This window comes from Phoenix dactylifera, chromosome 1, assembly GCF_009389715.1.
Source record: "Phoenix dactylifera cultivar Barhee BC4 chromosome 1, palm_55x_up_171113_PBpolish2nd_filt_p, whole genome shotgun sequence".
Taxonomy (NCBI): domain Eukaryota; kingdom Viridiplantae; phylum Streptophyta; class Magnoliopsida; order Arecales; family Arecaceae; genus Phoenix; species Phoenix dactylifera.
Window position 1 is genome coordinate 22,331,314 of NC_052392.1, and position 14,724 is coordinate 22,346,037.

General features: G+C 40.4%; 1 protein-coding gene across 1 annotated transcript; it reads right to left on the reverse strand.

Annotated features, from left to right (window-relative positions):
* Nucleotides 1-4,821: 4,821 nt before the first annotated feature.
* LOC120111859 (DNA-directed RNA polymerases II, IV and V subunit 3-like) lies at nt 4,822-9,815 on the reverse strand. Its single transcript, XM_039129918.1, has 3 exons — nt 9,274-9,815; nt 8,502-8,739; nt 4,822-5,331 (listed from the first exon to the last, which is right to left on the reverse strand). The coding sequence occupies exons 1-3, from the start codon at nt 9,741-9,743 to the stop codon at nt 5,068-5,070; spliced, it is 972 nt and encodes a 323-aa protein (XP_038985846.1). The 5' UTR covers nt 9,744-9,815; the 3' UTR covers nt 4,822-5,067.
* Between the last annotated feature and the right edge of the window lie 4,909 nt (nt 9,816-14,724).

Here is a 14,724-nt window from a genome sequence, read left to right on the forward strand (position 1 = left end):
CAAATGAAGCATAGAATATTCAATTTTTCAGATGGTAATTTCTCTCTCTCTCTCTCTCTCTCTCTCTCTGTTTTTTCATTTTTGGTGTATCAAAATAGATTGTACTTGGACATTTCATCTGTTTCTCCAGAAAACAAAACGTCTTCAGAAAATTTCCAACATTTAAAGCTAGTTGTACCATATATTGTTCCATTTTTCTCTTTTAGCATAGATGATAGATCTTTATGTTTTCTATCTTATATATTATATGTGCCAAGATGCAGATTACCAGCAGGAATTAGGATCCAAACAATCTTACTTTTTGGGGGTTCGATGTGAAAAATATGTTGCTTGGATTGGCGTTAGAACCTAGAAATATAATTACAAGATTCTACAATGCCAAGTTTGATTAAAAGAATGGTAGGAGATTTTTGGTAGGGAACATTCTTGGTCTCGGCACTCGTCCCATTTATCCAACTTGCATGTTTACCCTTGTTCCCTGGACCACCTAGAATCCGTGAAACAACAGTAAAGTTTCCAGCCCTATCAACCCATCCAAAAATAATTTTTAGCTACCTGATGAATTTGATTTAAAGTCCAAACAAATACAACTCTATTACCTGTTTAGTGGCTGGCTTAACTATGACAATAACTAGCCCTCTGCCTACCCCAAACTCTATTGATTCCAGCACTATGAATATCTACCAGAATTACAATGATATATTTTATTTCATAGTATGGTGACAAAATCCTCACACAATATTCCCATGGTGATAACAGCATCAGCCTTCTTTTTGTTGTATTGTGGAGACTCCTTGCCTCTATGGGATGTATATATATGGTGCTTTCGGTAGGTCTGTCTGGGGATATTATCATATCATGGCGGAAAGATCTTAATTTTATCCACACAGATAGGCAATTGGTGTGTGGTGTAATCACTCCTCACAAGGGTCTTATGTGCATGGGTTATGGGTGTCGTGTATGCTACCACCCGTCGGATACAACGTCGATTTATACAGAATGTTTTGCCGAATGTTGTCCTTAAGGCTTCCCATTTTGCTTACGAGGGAGTACTTTAATTGTTTTCTACAAGCTGAAGATTCAGAGGGCCTTTGTTAGCACTTTGGGTTTGATGATCGATTTAGGGTTTCAGGTCCTAAATTTACTTGGTGCAATAATAGATTGGGTTCGGCCAGAGTTCTAAATTTACTTGGTGCAACAATAGATTGGGTTTGGCCAGAGTCTGGAAAAAGATTGGATACAATGTTTGCTATGGGTCATTGGTTAGACCTTTATCTAGAGTCTAAAGTGCGGCACCTTGCATGATATATATGTTATAAATTCTTGATTCAGTGGAGTTTTTTATTGTGGGTGTTGATTCAATATGGGTTTCATGATCGGTTCATACAATGGATCCGGGCTCGTATTTTGCATCCTAAATATGCTTTATTGATAAATGGGTCTCCTACCTCTTAGTTTCACACTTTGTGTGGCCCGAGGCAATCTCCTTATTTACTTATTCTCGACTCCGTGATGTTCTCCAGGATTTTGCATGATGCTGTTGGGAGTAAATTATTGTATATTTATCAACCGAGATCAGGAGGATCCTAGTTTCTTTCTCACGTATCGTTTGCAAATGATTGTCTCTTGGTGGGCTCGGGCTTCTGTTAAGAGTCTAATTGTTTTAGAGATACTTCTTGAGGCTTACATCCATTACTCAGGTCAAGCTATTAATGTTGCAAAATCCCATATTAGTTTTAGTCCCTCCACACCTACTAATATCAAAAGACAAATTCAGAGCATGATTCCTATGTCAGTTATGCATAGGGTATGGAAATATCTTGGTATTCCAATATTATTGGGTTCAAAATTGAAAGCTGCTCATTACAATTACTTATCGGACAAAGTGGCAGCAAAACTAAGATATTAGTGGGTATATGCACACCCTTCTGTAGGCTGTGCTGTCCTCTGTACCAATGTCTTGCCTTTATGTGGCTGTTTCAATCATGCTTTAACTTGTAAAAGGAATTCCGAGCCTTTCTATGGGGTCATCCATCTGATAGAAGAAGCCTTCATCTTATTGCTTGGGAGATTTTATGTTCTTCTAAAGACGGAGGAGGATTGGGCCTGTCCTCCTTAGCAGCAACCTTGGTATTTCTTATAGGAGGCCAAGATGTTGCTCCCGTATACCGAATAAGCTATGCCAATATGGATATTTGACTTAATCTCAATATATGTGGACCGTTGGTTCGGGAGGGACTATCCATTCCTTAAGTCACTGGCCTATGTAGATCAATATAGAGGCTGACTGCTTGGATCTTCCTGTCAATACTTTTCTTGACACCTAACAAGGAATGGAACACCCACATATTGGCTTCCTCCCTTTCAGCTGAAATGTTGAACCAGGTGTGGTTTGTGTGTATTGTGAATTTATAAAATAAATTGAATAATAAATCAATGAAAATAAATCTAATCTTAAATAAAGATTCAACTATGTAAGATCAAGGCTAGTGTTTGACATTATGTCTTTAAGATAAATTTCGCCCTCCACACAGATGCTTTGGATCTCTTGAGCATCTGCATCTTAGGATACAATGATCTTCACAAACAAAAGAAGCACACCAGGTTGTTCGTACGGCAAACCAAAAATTGAGTTTTTGTACTCTCTTTGAATGAATTCACTAATGCTCTCTAAAAACTCTAGAATGTGAGAACTAGATGAATTGAAAAATTCAGTGTGTAAAATGGTTGGAGGAAGACTCTATTTATAGAGTTCATGGTGATTTTTCAGAACAGACACCAAATGAAGAGGTATATCTTTTCTATTCAAATAAAAAGATACATCCTTACGAATAGTCATGTCTTTTAAATGAAAAGATGCATCCATACAAATGAATAGATGCAATAAAAAGATGCATCCATACAAATGAATAGATGCATCTCTTTTTGAAGAGACACATTTCTTTTAAGAAGCAACCTTTCAAGTAGGTCACTTTGGAGCCTATTTTCTCATTCACCTCTTATTGTCTAACACTAGGGGTGCAGAATTCCTTCGACGCAACATTCATGGTCAGAACAGCTTGCCTGGGGCTATAATAGATTATCCTAAAGGTGTAGAAGTTGACTGTACCAATGAGGGTCTGTTTTCTATGTTTTTTTTTGGTGGAAGTTGTTACGGATGCGACTTCCATGCAATGAGAATTCTATTTCAGAGGGGTTTGTTATCTGGTGCCAATCTTTATTGTGGTCTCTCTGCAGATGGTATTGAAGATCTGAATCATGTAATGGTGGCTTGTCCTTTTGCCGTCCAGTGCTGGAACCAACTCATGTCATATTTGCAGCAGCCAGTTTGTGCCACATTCTTTGCCGGCCCTAAAGCACTCTACGTTCGAGGCAAAGGTAGAGATGGCAGGCTCAAGCTATGTGCGCGTATTTGACATGGTTATTATGGTCAGCAAGGAGCAGGCGACTTTCTTCAGTCTTCTGTCTCAATGCCTGCAGATTTGGCAAGACAAGCCTCCATCATCTCTGTCATTAGGTTGTTTTCAGCAACATCAGGAGGTTAGTATGACTCATTCAGGGCACTAGGGAGGCCTCTTATGCCCTCAGCTGCAACACGACTTTCTTCCTCTATCCCTGACTCGAATTCTTGTCGCAGGCGCTTATGGTTGTCGCTGGTTGGTTACTCATCTCTTTTGCGTCTATGATATACTCCCTTATGTTGCTATTAGCTCGCTATGTAATTCTATTCAGTCTCTGACTCCTCTATTGTACCCAAAAAAAACTGCCATGAATGTACTAATAAGAGCAAATGCAGCTTTGTTTTTATTGCAAAAAGGTCGCTTTTTTTTTTTTTATTCTCGAGAGAGAGATGAAGTCACTCGATATTGTTACATAGTTATCGTTTCATGCTTTAACAGCTTCTGCAGTGAGATCCTGAGCTGCTGATTAGTTTTACCCTTGCAAGCTTACCAAAAACTGATTTTCAGATGAATGCATAACAAAGTATGAGGCTTTACCTTGGACATAGATCATAATTTAACTGGGCAAAGGTCTCACAGGGATAATATTACACGTCTGACATCAAAGAAAAAAATCAGCAACACCAATTGCCCTCTTCAAAGCAACCAACATTTTTTTTTTCGGGGTAAACTCCTATAATCAAAAAGATGAGACAATCTCTGAAAGGCTTAGAATTTGATCTACCTTGTATTAATACCAAGGTTCAAGCTTGATAAATAACATCAATACCTTCATTGGTGTTTATTTAACAAAGACTAGTGCTTTATATGGTCCGCGTTCAATGCCCGCCTGACTCGATAACAGAATTCCCTTCTTGCCTCTCTTTCTTCATCTAGATGCAGTTAAATATATAAGAGGACGAACCATTGAAAGCATTTTATGAAGACAGCCTATCAACATCCCACTATTACTTGGCTCCACCACATTTTCGGTTAAGGAAACTGCTTCCAGAATTAGACCTCATGCCACAATAAACAAATCACCAACTTCCATCACTTGGAAAGCCGAGATAAAATAAGGATCAAGGCAAGATATGATCTAAAATTAATCCTCTCATACACTCAATAGCCTTGAAGAACTAACTGGTCCAAAGTCTTCAGGAATTGGGTACCAGGTCATGGTTTGGGTACCAATTTGGATGCAGGTCCCGCCTTTATAATTCATGATCTCCATAAACTTTGATGGCATTGCCCATCTTCTCTTCAAAAAAGATACTGGCCTTGAACAAATTGGTATTCACCTGCTCCTGAAGTCATCACGATCAGGAAGCAACAAATGCAACGAATGCATGCATATGAATTTTCATGCCCAAGATAACAGTCAGAGCAGACTCATAACAACATTACTAGAGATGCAAGAGGCAAAAAATGAGGAATGTACTGTAGCAGTGGTGCAGTACCCAAGTAGGCTATATGTAGTAAGGTTAAGAAAGATGTGACATACTGCCTATGTAGCATCGCAAGAAAACAGTTTAAACACTACAATACTGGCATGATTAGTCTCACACTGACATAATAGTAGCAAATATTGCATCTAGAGCAGCAAAGCTTGAAGAAGCCATAATCATTAGCCTCCGCCATGAAGGTGTGCGCTCAGTTCACCAAAATCAGAATCATCTTCTTGCAGACGAACTGCATCGAGCTTCTGCCTCAAGACTTCTATAGCATTGATGACCAATTGGGAAGCCTTGATGGCACCTGTTGATTCGACAGTGAAGATAAAGCCATCTTCTTTTGGATATATCTCAACGAGTCCAGGCTTCCCCATAGCCTCTGATTTCTTGATCACTTCCTGGTCATAGGTGTATGCCTCAGGATCAACCACCACCACCTGATACATAAATTGAGCGATCCACAATCAAATATTGGAGTCAAAATCTGGAGTTTCAAATGATAGGCCACACCATGAAAAATTGTGCACGATCACTATATTTCATTTAAGCTAGATCTATTTGAATGGACCATTGTTGTTGAGGATAATAGTTCTGCCACCCCCTATCAAGAAGTAATCAAATTACTCATTGTTATGCAGTGTAAGTCCATTCAGCTGCAAGCAACTGTATGGAAAGCATAGAAGGACACAACCAAGCAGCAGTTCCTATATACCTGAGTTGCAGCAATCTTAAACATCTTTAAAAGAAAATTGACCTATGATGTATTACAAAAACCTACTGCTTTGCAATGAACATATGTAATGACATCCACATGAAATAATATGTCAAGCATAAAACTCAATAGATGCAAGGAAGAATATCATAGGCATCTTCACGATAAAAAAAAGTCAATAATTAAAGATCTTCAGCTATGAACTGTGATGTTTCAAATCCTGGCATTGCAACTTGTCCAATCCATTCCCAGATCAAGAACAAACTGAGGTCCTGTATTGAATCTTCAAATTTACTCTAACAAGTAAACAGAGAAGATAAAATGCTGCAGCACATAATTTATGGGATGTATTCACAGACCATGATGTTAATGATTCCCCTGATAGGGCTGATTGCACATAATGTAAAGCTGATGCCATTAAGGTAGTTACAGGTTAAAAAAGGCCTTATGTGGACTGGAGGATTTGTGGTAACATGTATTTAAGGGCCTATAAGAGATTCCATGTGTAAGGAAAGAGCATGATGAATGACAAAACAAACAGGCACGCTTACAGAATGTGAAGGGTCCTTATACAGACATAAATTAAGAAGAGTGTGCTCACTCTTCCGTAGATGATAAGCCTTATCCAGATCCAGCTATTATGACATGGCTAAACAGCCTAAACTCCTCTAATATAACCTACTAAGGTGCTATGTCCATAGCCAACAAAACATCATATACATTCCACGCTCTTATTAATTGTCACAATATTCATAGAGTCATAGGCAGAGATTAACAACAGAATATCTTACTTAATAGTTGTCATTGCCAATTGGAGTAGAAGCATAAACCATTTCAGTTTCCATGTCGAACACTATGGGCATTAGATAAATTCAGCAGCCAGTATTGATTTGCTTCGATATTTCTAAAAGAACATTTCAAGTAGAATATCAACAACGAGATGAACTAAGCTTTGGGAGTGCCTTCATGATCCACCACTATAAATGAACATTGGTAGACTGGGCAACTAATTCCCAATATGAAATCTGAAACCAACAAATCAATGCAACTATAATCAGTTCATTGAGCATGATGATGACTGGCAATCTTGATACATCTTTCTCAATATACCAGATACACAAAAAGCAATTTGTAGATTCATATATAAGACAACAAAATCATTTGTCTTATTTCCTCTTCAATAGTTAATGTCAGTGATAATGAACTCATTGCATCCACCCCCTGTGGCCTCTCTAGAGTACAATTGTAATATGGGAACAGGGGTTAGAAGCAGTGGATTTCTTCTCCATGCATATACAGATCATCTATAGGGACATCGTGCTGCATAACATTGCGAATTGGTTCCTATTTAGGATTTCTACAAGGATGATCTAGGCATGGATGCTCCAGCCTGTGGTTGAAGACCAAATTTGTCCTTAGCATGGGCCTCCCAACTATGCCCATCTCTGAATTTAGCCACATTCTTTCAGCTGAAGAGAAACATTGGGGAAAAAGTCAAATAAGGAACTACAACGCCTGCAACTTGCAAAGCCTTTCAGCACAATAATGGCCTTCTTAATTCCTGGTTCCACAAATATTGATTCATGTGACAAACAACTTTGGAAGTTGTGCCTAGGTTTTGGGAGTGGATGACAGATATGGAAACAGGCCATGAATCAACTAGGCCCCAACCATCACATTACGTTTCTTACTCATATTGCTTCCAACATTTGCCCTCCTATGTTAAATATTCATTCCAGAATTTAGAACTTTGAATTACTTCCTTTTAGTTCTAGAAAATATGGTTGGCTAATGTTGACTCTTGGGATGCCATATGACGTGCCTGGTCATTATCATTTGCCAAGGACATGGACATCAAACTTTCAAGGAGCTTGAAGTGGAGATCCTCTTCACTCGAATCCAACGAAATGGACTTTGTGGACCATAGAGGATGACTTTCAATGACTCCATGATTTACCTGCTTACCACAATCTTATTTAACAGGAAGAGTTTTTGTGGAGATGAGTACTGAAAAAGTTGGCTTCAGAGAGTAATCACAATGTTTTCTTCCAACAATCCCCGAGAGGCACATTTGCAACCTCAAAAATAGTTTCAAGGCAATAACTGCTGACCGCACTGGCATGTGGAGACTTGTTTAATTTTTGAGTCCTAGTAGTGTCCTTTTCTCACCTTTGTCTACTTTAATAATTTCCCTAAAACTCTCTTCAAATTGTCTAAAAAGGACATCACCCAGTGCAGCCAGCTTGGTCAACTGTCAAGTCACTCCATAGTTACTAATATACTCTTCTAGCAGTAATACCTCAACCCAAGAAGAGCGAGAGTAAGCAAAAACATGATAATGGAACAAAAAAAAAAATTGCCAACTAAATTTTCAAGCAATGGTTGTATCAGAACATGAGTTGTTTTGTGTCTAAACACTGCATCTTATACCATGCAAACAATTATTTTCCTCGATCTGAACATGAATGCAAGAACATACTGGCATTCAGACAGTTATATGAATGACAATATTGTACAAGGTCAACAAGCATAATTGCATGATTGAAACTCATATTTACAACAATTATCAAAACCCATACAAACAAGGAAGCCTTGATATGTGTTAGTCCTACTGCAGACAATATCTGCAAAGCCTAGTTACAAAACTAAAAGATCAAGACGCCAACATCCTCAAAATAAGAACTCGCAAGAGTTTTAATTCAACATCATGGCGACGGCAAAGCAAAACTCTGCAGCACATAGAATTGTCAAGGGGACCCAAAGACATCCATAAACAGCCCATACCAAATTATAACCACCAAACACCTCACCAAAATCCTGATTTCACAAGAGAGAAAAGAACTGAAGTCATGCAGTTTTCCCACACGTTAACTTGAAAAGTAAAGAGGAGCCCACCTGTTGGGTACTCGGATCAATGCCAAAGACTCTTGTAGGACTGCTCTCAACCCAGGCTCTTTTTTCCTCGAGTGTCAGAGTTTCCATCAACTCTTCATTGATATGAATCTGAGGTTCATACAGAAAAGTAACAGTTGCAGCAGGTGACCATTTCGCATGGTCCTTCCCAATCCCCTTCCTGGCAATTGCTCGCAGTCTCAATTCTTGCCCCCGCCGCAACTTCACGATAAGTATGCCCCTAAAGTTAATAGATGTACCATATTATACAGTGCTTATAATAGAACTGAAACACACGAGCAAGACTACGCAATATCTTATCACTGTCTAAGCATTCCAGAGCTAATTATAAATACAATACCACAAATCCATCCAACGTTTGCAATTCTTTATCTCTTTTCCTGGAATCTGGTTGTGGTTTAGAAAATGGAAAAGGTAAAGGATACGAATTAGGGTTTATTAAGCACTGGGGGCTAGAAAAGAGAAGAGGTATCAGTGAATCTCGATTCAACTAACCAATAAATAGGCGTAATAGGACAACAAGTAATATCCAATGCTCCAAGCTATACAATTTTTTCCCCAAAACAATAAAACAAAAGAAAGAAAGGGAACTAGTTTAATAAGGAATGATTTTTTAAAGGGAAAAAAGGGGGGGGGAAAGGGTTCGAGCTAGGGTTAGGGTTTAGAGTGGTTTTGGAACGGTGGCCACCATCCATCTATCAAAGGAGAGGAGAGGAGAGAAGAGAAGAGAAGAGGCGCGATTTGGTTGTGCTACCTTTGGTCGGAGGAGTCGTAGGAGTTGGGGTCGGCGGAGGCGAGGACGCGGTGGGCGACGTCGACGGGGCAGACGTTGGGGAGCGTGCTGCGGAGGTCGGCGCTGGTGACGTCAAGGGTCTGGTCGGAGTCGCAGCGGACGTTGAGGTGGAACTCGACGGAGCAGTAGTCGCACTGGCCGTCGCCGTCGCAGGAGTCGCAGTCGCGAGAGAAGCGCATGCGCATGGCGTCGTCGGAGGTGAGGGGGATGAGGCCGAGACGGTGGGCGATGAACTCGTCGTTGAGCACCGACGAGTTCACCTCGATCTCCACCAGGTCGATCGCCAGCGTCGGCACCTCCGCCAGCATCACCCGCCGCAGCGCGTTCGCGATGCTCACGTCCGTCTCCCGCAGCTCGAACTTCACGTAGTCGTCCTTCAGCTCCCGGATCCGCACCTTCGGCAACCGCTGGTACGACACCCGCTCCGCCATCCCGTCTCCCTCCCTCTCTCTCTCGGCCCCTATCGAAAATCAACGAGGCAAGCCGCGCGCACCCACCGACTCACTCTACCCTTAGAAATAAGAGGCTTGGGGAACTGTAGGGCTAGTCTAGAAAGTTTCACACCATGCTAATGTTGTTTCCATCAAAACAAACTAATATTGCAAAGAGACCTAACATCCATGAGCCCTCATTGTACAGGACATACAATTAATCATATTACCAGGAAAAGGCATGTCAATTTCAAATAAGCATCCAAACTTTGTTGTCAATTTTCTACATTAGCAAACTACAATCATAGCTTGCTCCGCATCATCTCCCTCTCATGATGGAGTGGTCTGTACAAGGCTACAAGCTTATTCTCTTTTTTTTCAGAAAAAAAAAACAAATTTTGGAGTTCTAGAATTCCAATCTAGCTACTCGTAGGAAGGTGTGTGTGTGTGTGTGTGTATGCAGTTTAGGTCTACTTTGCTCCAACCGAGACAAAATACAATATGCAGTTAGGGGTGGCAAAATATGACCCGACCCGTGTTCGACCCGCCATAAACAGGTTCGGGTTTGGCCTAAACAGGTTCGGGTCGTAAACAGGTTGACCCGATTAACCTGTTTATTAATTGGGTCGGATACAGGTTTTAGATATCTGACCCGTTTAACCCATATAACCTGTTTAATATATGGGCCTTATTGGGCCTGATTTTATCCTAAATAAAATAGATGGAGGCTAAGATCCAATGGCTGGGAGGGGAGGGGAGATGAGATCACCGGATGAAAACAGTGAGAAACCCCCTACAGCCCTCGGGTTCTTTCCCTCTTTCCCTCCTCCATCTCTCCCTCTCTTCCCCCGGCTGCCGAGCCGCCGAAGCCCGAAGGTCTTCCTCCGGCCGTCGCCCCTCCGTCGAAGACCGCAGCCGACCATTGCCTCCCTCTGTCGTCGCCCCTCCGTCGAAGAACGCAGCCGGCCATTGCCTCTCCGGTCGTCGCCCCTTTTTGTGGGATTTCACCTTGGTCCCCTCAGATTCGGCGAACAAGCGAGCAGAGGAGGTCGGTGAGGAGGGACTCGATGATGCCGAGGAGAAGCAGAAGATTCGGAGACACCAGGCCTTCGATGATGCCGAGGAGGTCGATGAGGAGGGACTCGACGACGACTCGGGTCGGAGGAGGGGGCCAAGCCGCCAAAGGTCGGAGGATTTCATCGAGATCCGGGAGTCATCAGAGGAGCGGAGGAGGGAGTGGTGGCCGCGGAGGGAGACGCGGGGGTCGATCGTCGACGGCACAGGGCTTGCCGCGGTTGGGTCATGGGACCTTCCGACTTCCGAGGCGGGGCTTCTGAGAGGTGGGCGGCGGCCGCTATCGGCGAACGGAGGGGCAGGCGGATGAAGTGGGAAAGGGTTTTCGGGCTGGGCCGCTGGAAGAGTGAGGATTGAGGAAGGAGGTCTTGGACTCTTGGAGGAGACGGGTGAGGGAAGAACGGAGAGGGGAGGGGAGGGTGTTTAAACGGGTCACGGGTCACGCCTCACGGGTGTTTAAACGGGTCACAATTCAAAAAAGAACTATTTAAATAGACCTGTTTATTAAACATGTTAAATGGGTCGGGTCGGGTTACCTATTTAATAAACAGGTCGGGTTTGGGTTGTAATTTCTGACCTGTTTAATAAACAGGTCAGATTCAGGTTTATGATTTTTTGACCCGACCTGAATCTGACCCGACCCGTTTATGCCCGACCCGACTCGATTGCCACCCCTATATGCAGTAGACTTCGAAATTCATACTTAATAAATAGTTTTTTCCTATGGCCTAAAAATAGTTTTCTTGTACCAATCATTCAACGTGAATCGCTAAGTCTATCGTGTCATATCCATCTTGCTCGAGGGGAAAAAAATTATATTGTGCAAATGGACCTATATCATGGACTCCATTCATCATTTTTTTTAGTAATTCAACAGAATCTTATGGTAGAAAGTTTCTATGGCTTAGGCATGCTAGAGTTTTGGTGTAGGAGCGGCAATCGGATTGGATCCGGACCAGATATAGGTTGGATCAGATATATAGCCGATCAAAGATTTGTTAACTCAAATTCAACCTTTCTATTAAATGGATGAAAAATCGATATATGAGCCGGACAATTTTACAATAGGTAGAATCAACACCCTTACAATAGGTAGAATCAACACCCCTGCTCTGCTCTGTTGGGATCACCATTCTCCACTAGTCACAATATATGTTGGCTGCAAACCCTTGCATTAGGAAAACCAAGAGAAAAGATACATGCACAATAGTAACAATCAGGCCTGATTTTGCTCGGCCGCTCGAGGAATGTAGATGGGCTAGGTTTTGGCACGACCCAAAGCTGGACCGATCTGCCTCTTCCCATCTCCCCTCTCCCCTCTCCCCTCTCCCCTCTCAGACTTTATGTGCTTCCCCTTTCCCTTTGACCTTTTAGGTTATTTCCTCTAGGTGTAAAGTTATTTTACTGATGGAATAATTAAACTTAACGAATCATAAATCACACCTTGACTCGCTAAATCCATCTTGAAATTTCGAGATGTGTGCAATCTGATCTGTGCGATCAACCGAAAATAGCTCTGATTTGGACAGAGATTAGCGAAGGATCTTCTAGATAGAAAGCTCTTAATGCGTGCCTTAGAGAAAGAGTCTAACATGCTATTTATAGCTATCTACCCGTGAAAAGTCACCCCCCATCAAGGTAACTCTTCACTACTGTGGAATTATCTTAATGCCCTTGTGATCATCAGAATTTACAAGTGACACTTGTCAAAATGTGGGTTCTAATTAAACAGGATCAAGGTTTAATTAAACGGGATCCAATATTGTTCCACTTGAACCATATTGATGCCACTTGTCAATGTGGGCTACAACTTGACGGGATCCCAATATTCTCCCACTTGGATCATATTGCCAAGTGAAATATCCTTAGCACTTGAATTTTATAATCTTTATACATATATTCTTTCTATTCTGATATCAATTTGGGCAAACTTTATGTTTGACTACTTTGAGAATAATACTACAAACCATGGCGGAAATAACACCTATTTGATTAGCGTATAACCTTCTATGATCACTATATCACTAAACCTGCATAGCCAAACTCTTATGAATGAACTTCTCATGAAATTCATTCTTTGGTCAACAATTTCGGCTACCATAGTATGCATAAAACATATAAATTAATTAAAGAAGAAAATACAACAAATGTAATTTACAACCATCTGAAATGTACACAATAATACATCAATTAATTTATACAGAAAGATCCATTTGACTGATATGCCCTTTATGCAATCCAGGGGCTACAGCTTTGGTCAAAGGATCTGCCAACATAAGCACAGTATTGATGTATTGAACTGAAACTTTATGGCCATCACATTTTTTCTTTATAATAAGATATTTCACCTCCATGTGCTTATTTCCATTGCATATCTTGTTATTCTATATTGAGAAAACTATTATTAAATTATCACAAAATAACTTTATGGGCCTTGAAATAGTGTCAACGACCTATAGGCCCGTGATAAAGTTCCTCAACCAAATAGCCTGTGTAACTGCATCATAGTATGCCAATAACTCAGCCTCCATTATTGAAGCAGTTGTCATCTTTTGCTTCGAACTCTTCCATAAGAATGCATCACCTGCTAGTAGAAAGATATAACCTGATGTTGACTTTCTACTATCTGAAAATCCTGCAAAGTCTGAGTTTGAGTATCCAACTATCTCTAAGAGATCAGATTTGTTGTATGTAAGCATATGATCTTGAGTTCCTTGAAGATATCTCAATACTTTCTTTGCAGCTCTCCAATGTTCCATGCCTGAATTAGCTTGAACTCTCTTCAGTAATCCCACAACATATGTTATATCTAGTCTGGTACAGACTTGAGCATACATTAAATTCCCAATTAGTGAAGCATATGATAATGCTTTTATATGTTTCCTTTCAATTTCATTTATTGAAGATTATGATTTGCTCAACTTTTCGCCTTTAGTAATGGGCACTGGGCTTCGTTTGGAATTTTCTATACCAAATCTCTCCAATATTTTCTTAATGTAGGCTTTTTGAGATAGACAAACTTTTTTCTTAGATTTATCTCTATGAACCTCAATGCCGATGATATATGAGGCTTCACCCATATCCTTCATATCAAAACCCATATCCTTCATATCAAAATTATTGAAGAGAAATTACTTAGTCTTCCTTTCAATTTCATTTCTTGGAGATTATGATTTGCTCAACTTTTTGTCTTTAGTAATGGGCACCAGGCTTCGTTTGGAATTTTCCATACCAAATCTCTCCAATATTTTCTTAATGTAGGCTTTTTGAGATAGACAAACTTTTTTCTTAGATCTATCTCTATGAATCTAAATGCCGATGACATATAAGGCTTCACCCATATCCATCATATCAAAATCCATATCCTTCATATCAAAATTATTGAAGAGAAATTACTTAGTCTTCCTAAGCAATACCAAATCACTACTAGCAAGCAAAATATCATTTACATATAGGATTAGAAAAATAAATCGACTCCCACTAATCTTAAGATATATGCATCTATCAACAACATTTTCTATAAAGCCAAACGTAGAAATGACGTTATTGAACTTAAGATACCACTGTCGGGATGATTGCTTGAGTCCATATATAGACTTATTTAGCTTGCAAACTTTATGACTCTGTCCTTCTGAAACAAAACCTTCAGGTTGTTTTATGTAAACTTCTTTCTCTAAATCTCTATTAAGAAATGCAGATCTCACATCCATTTGGTGCAGCTCTAAGTCAAAATAAGCCACCAAAGCCATAATTATCCTTAAATAGTTCTTTTTTAAAATAGGAGAGAAGATCTCATGATAATCAATACCCTCCTTTTGAATAATTTTTTTGGCACAAATTTGGCCTTATGTCGCTCTACCTTGCCCTTGGAGTCTCTTTTGGTTTTAAAAACCCATTTGCAGTTTAC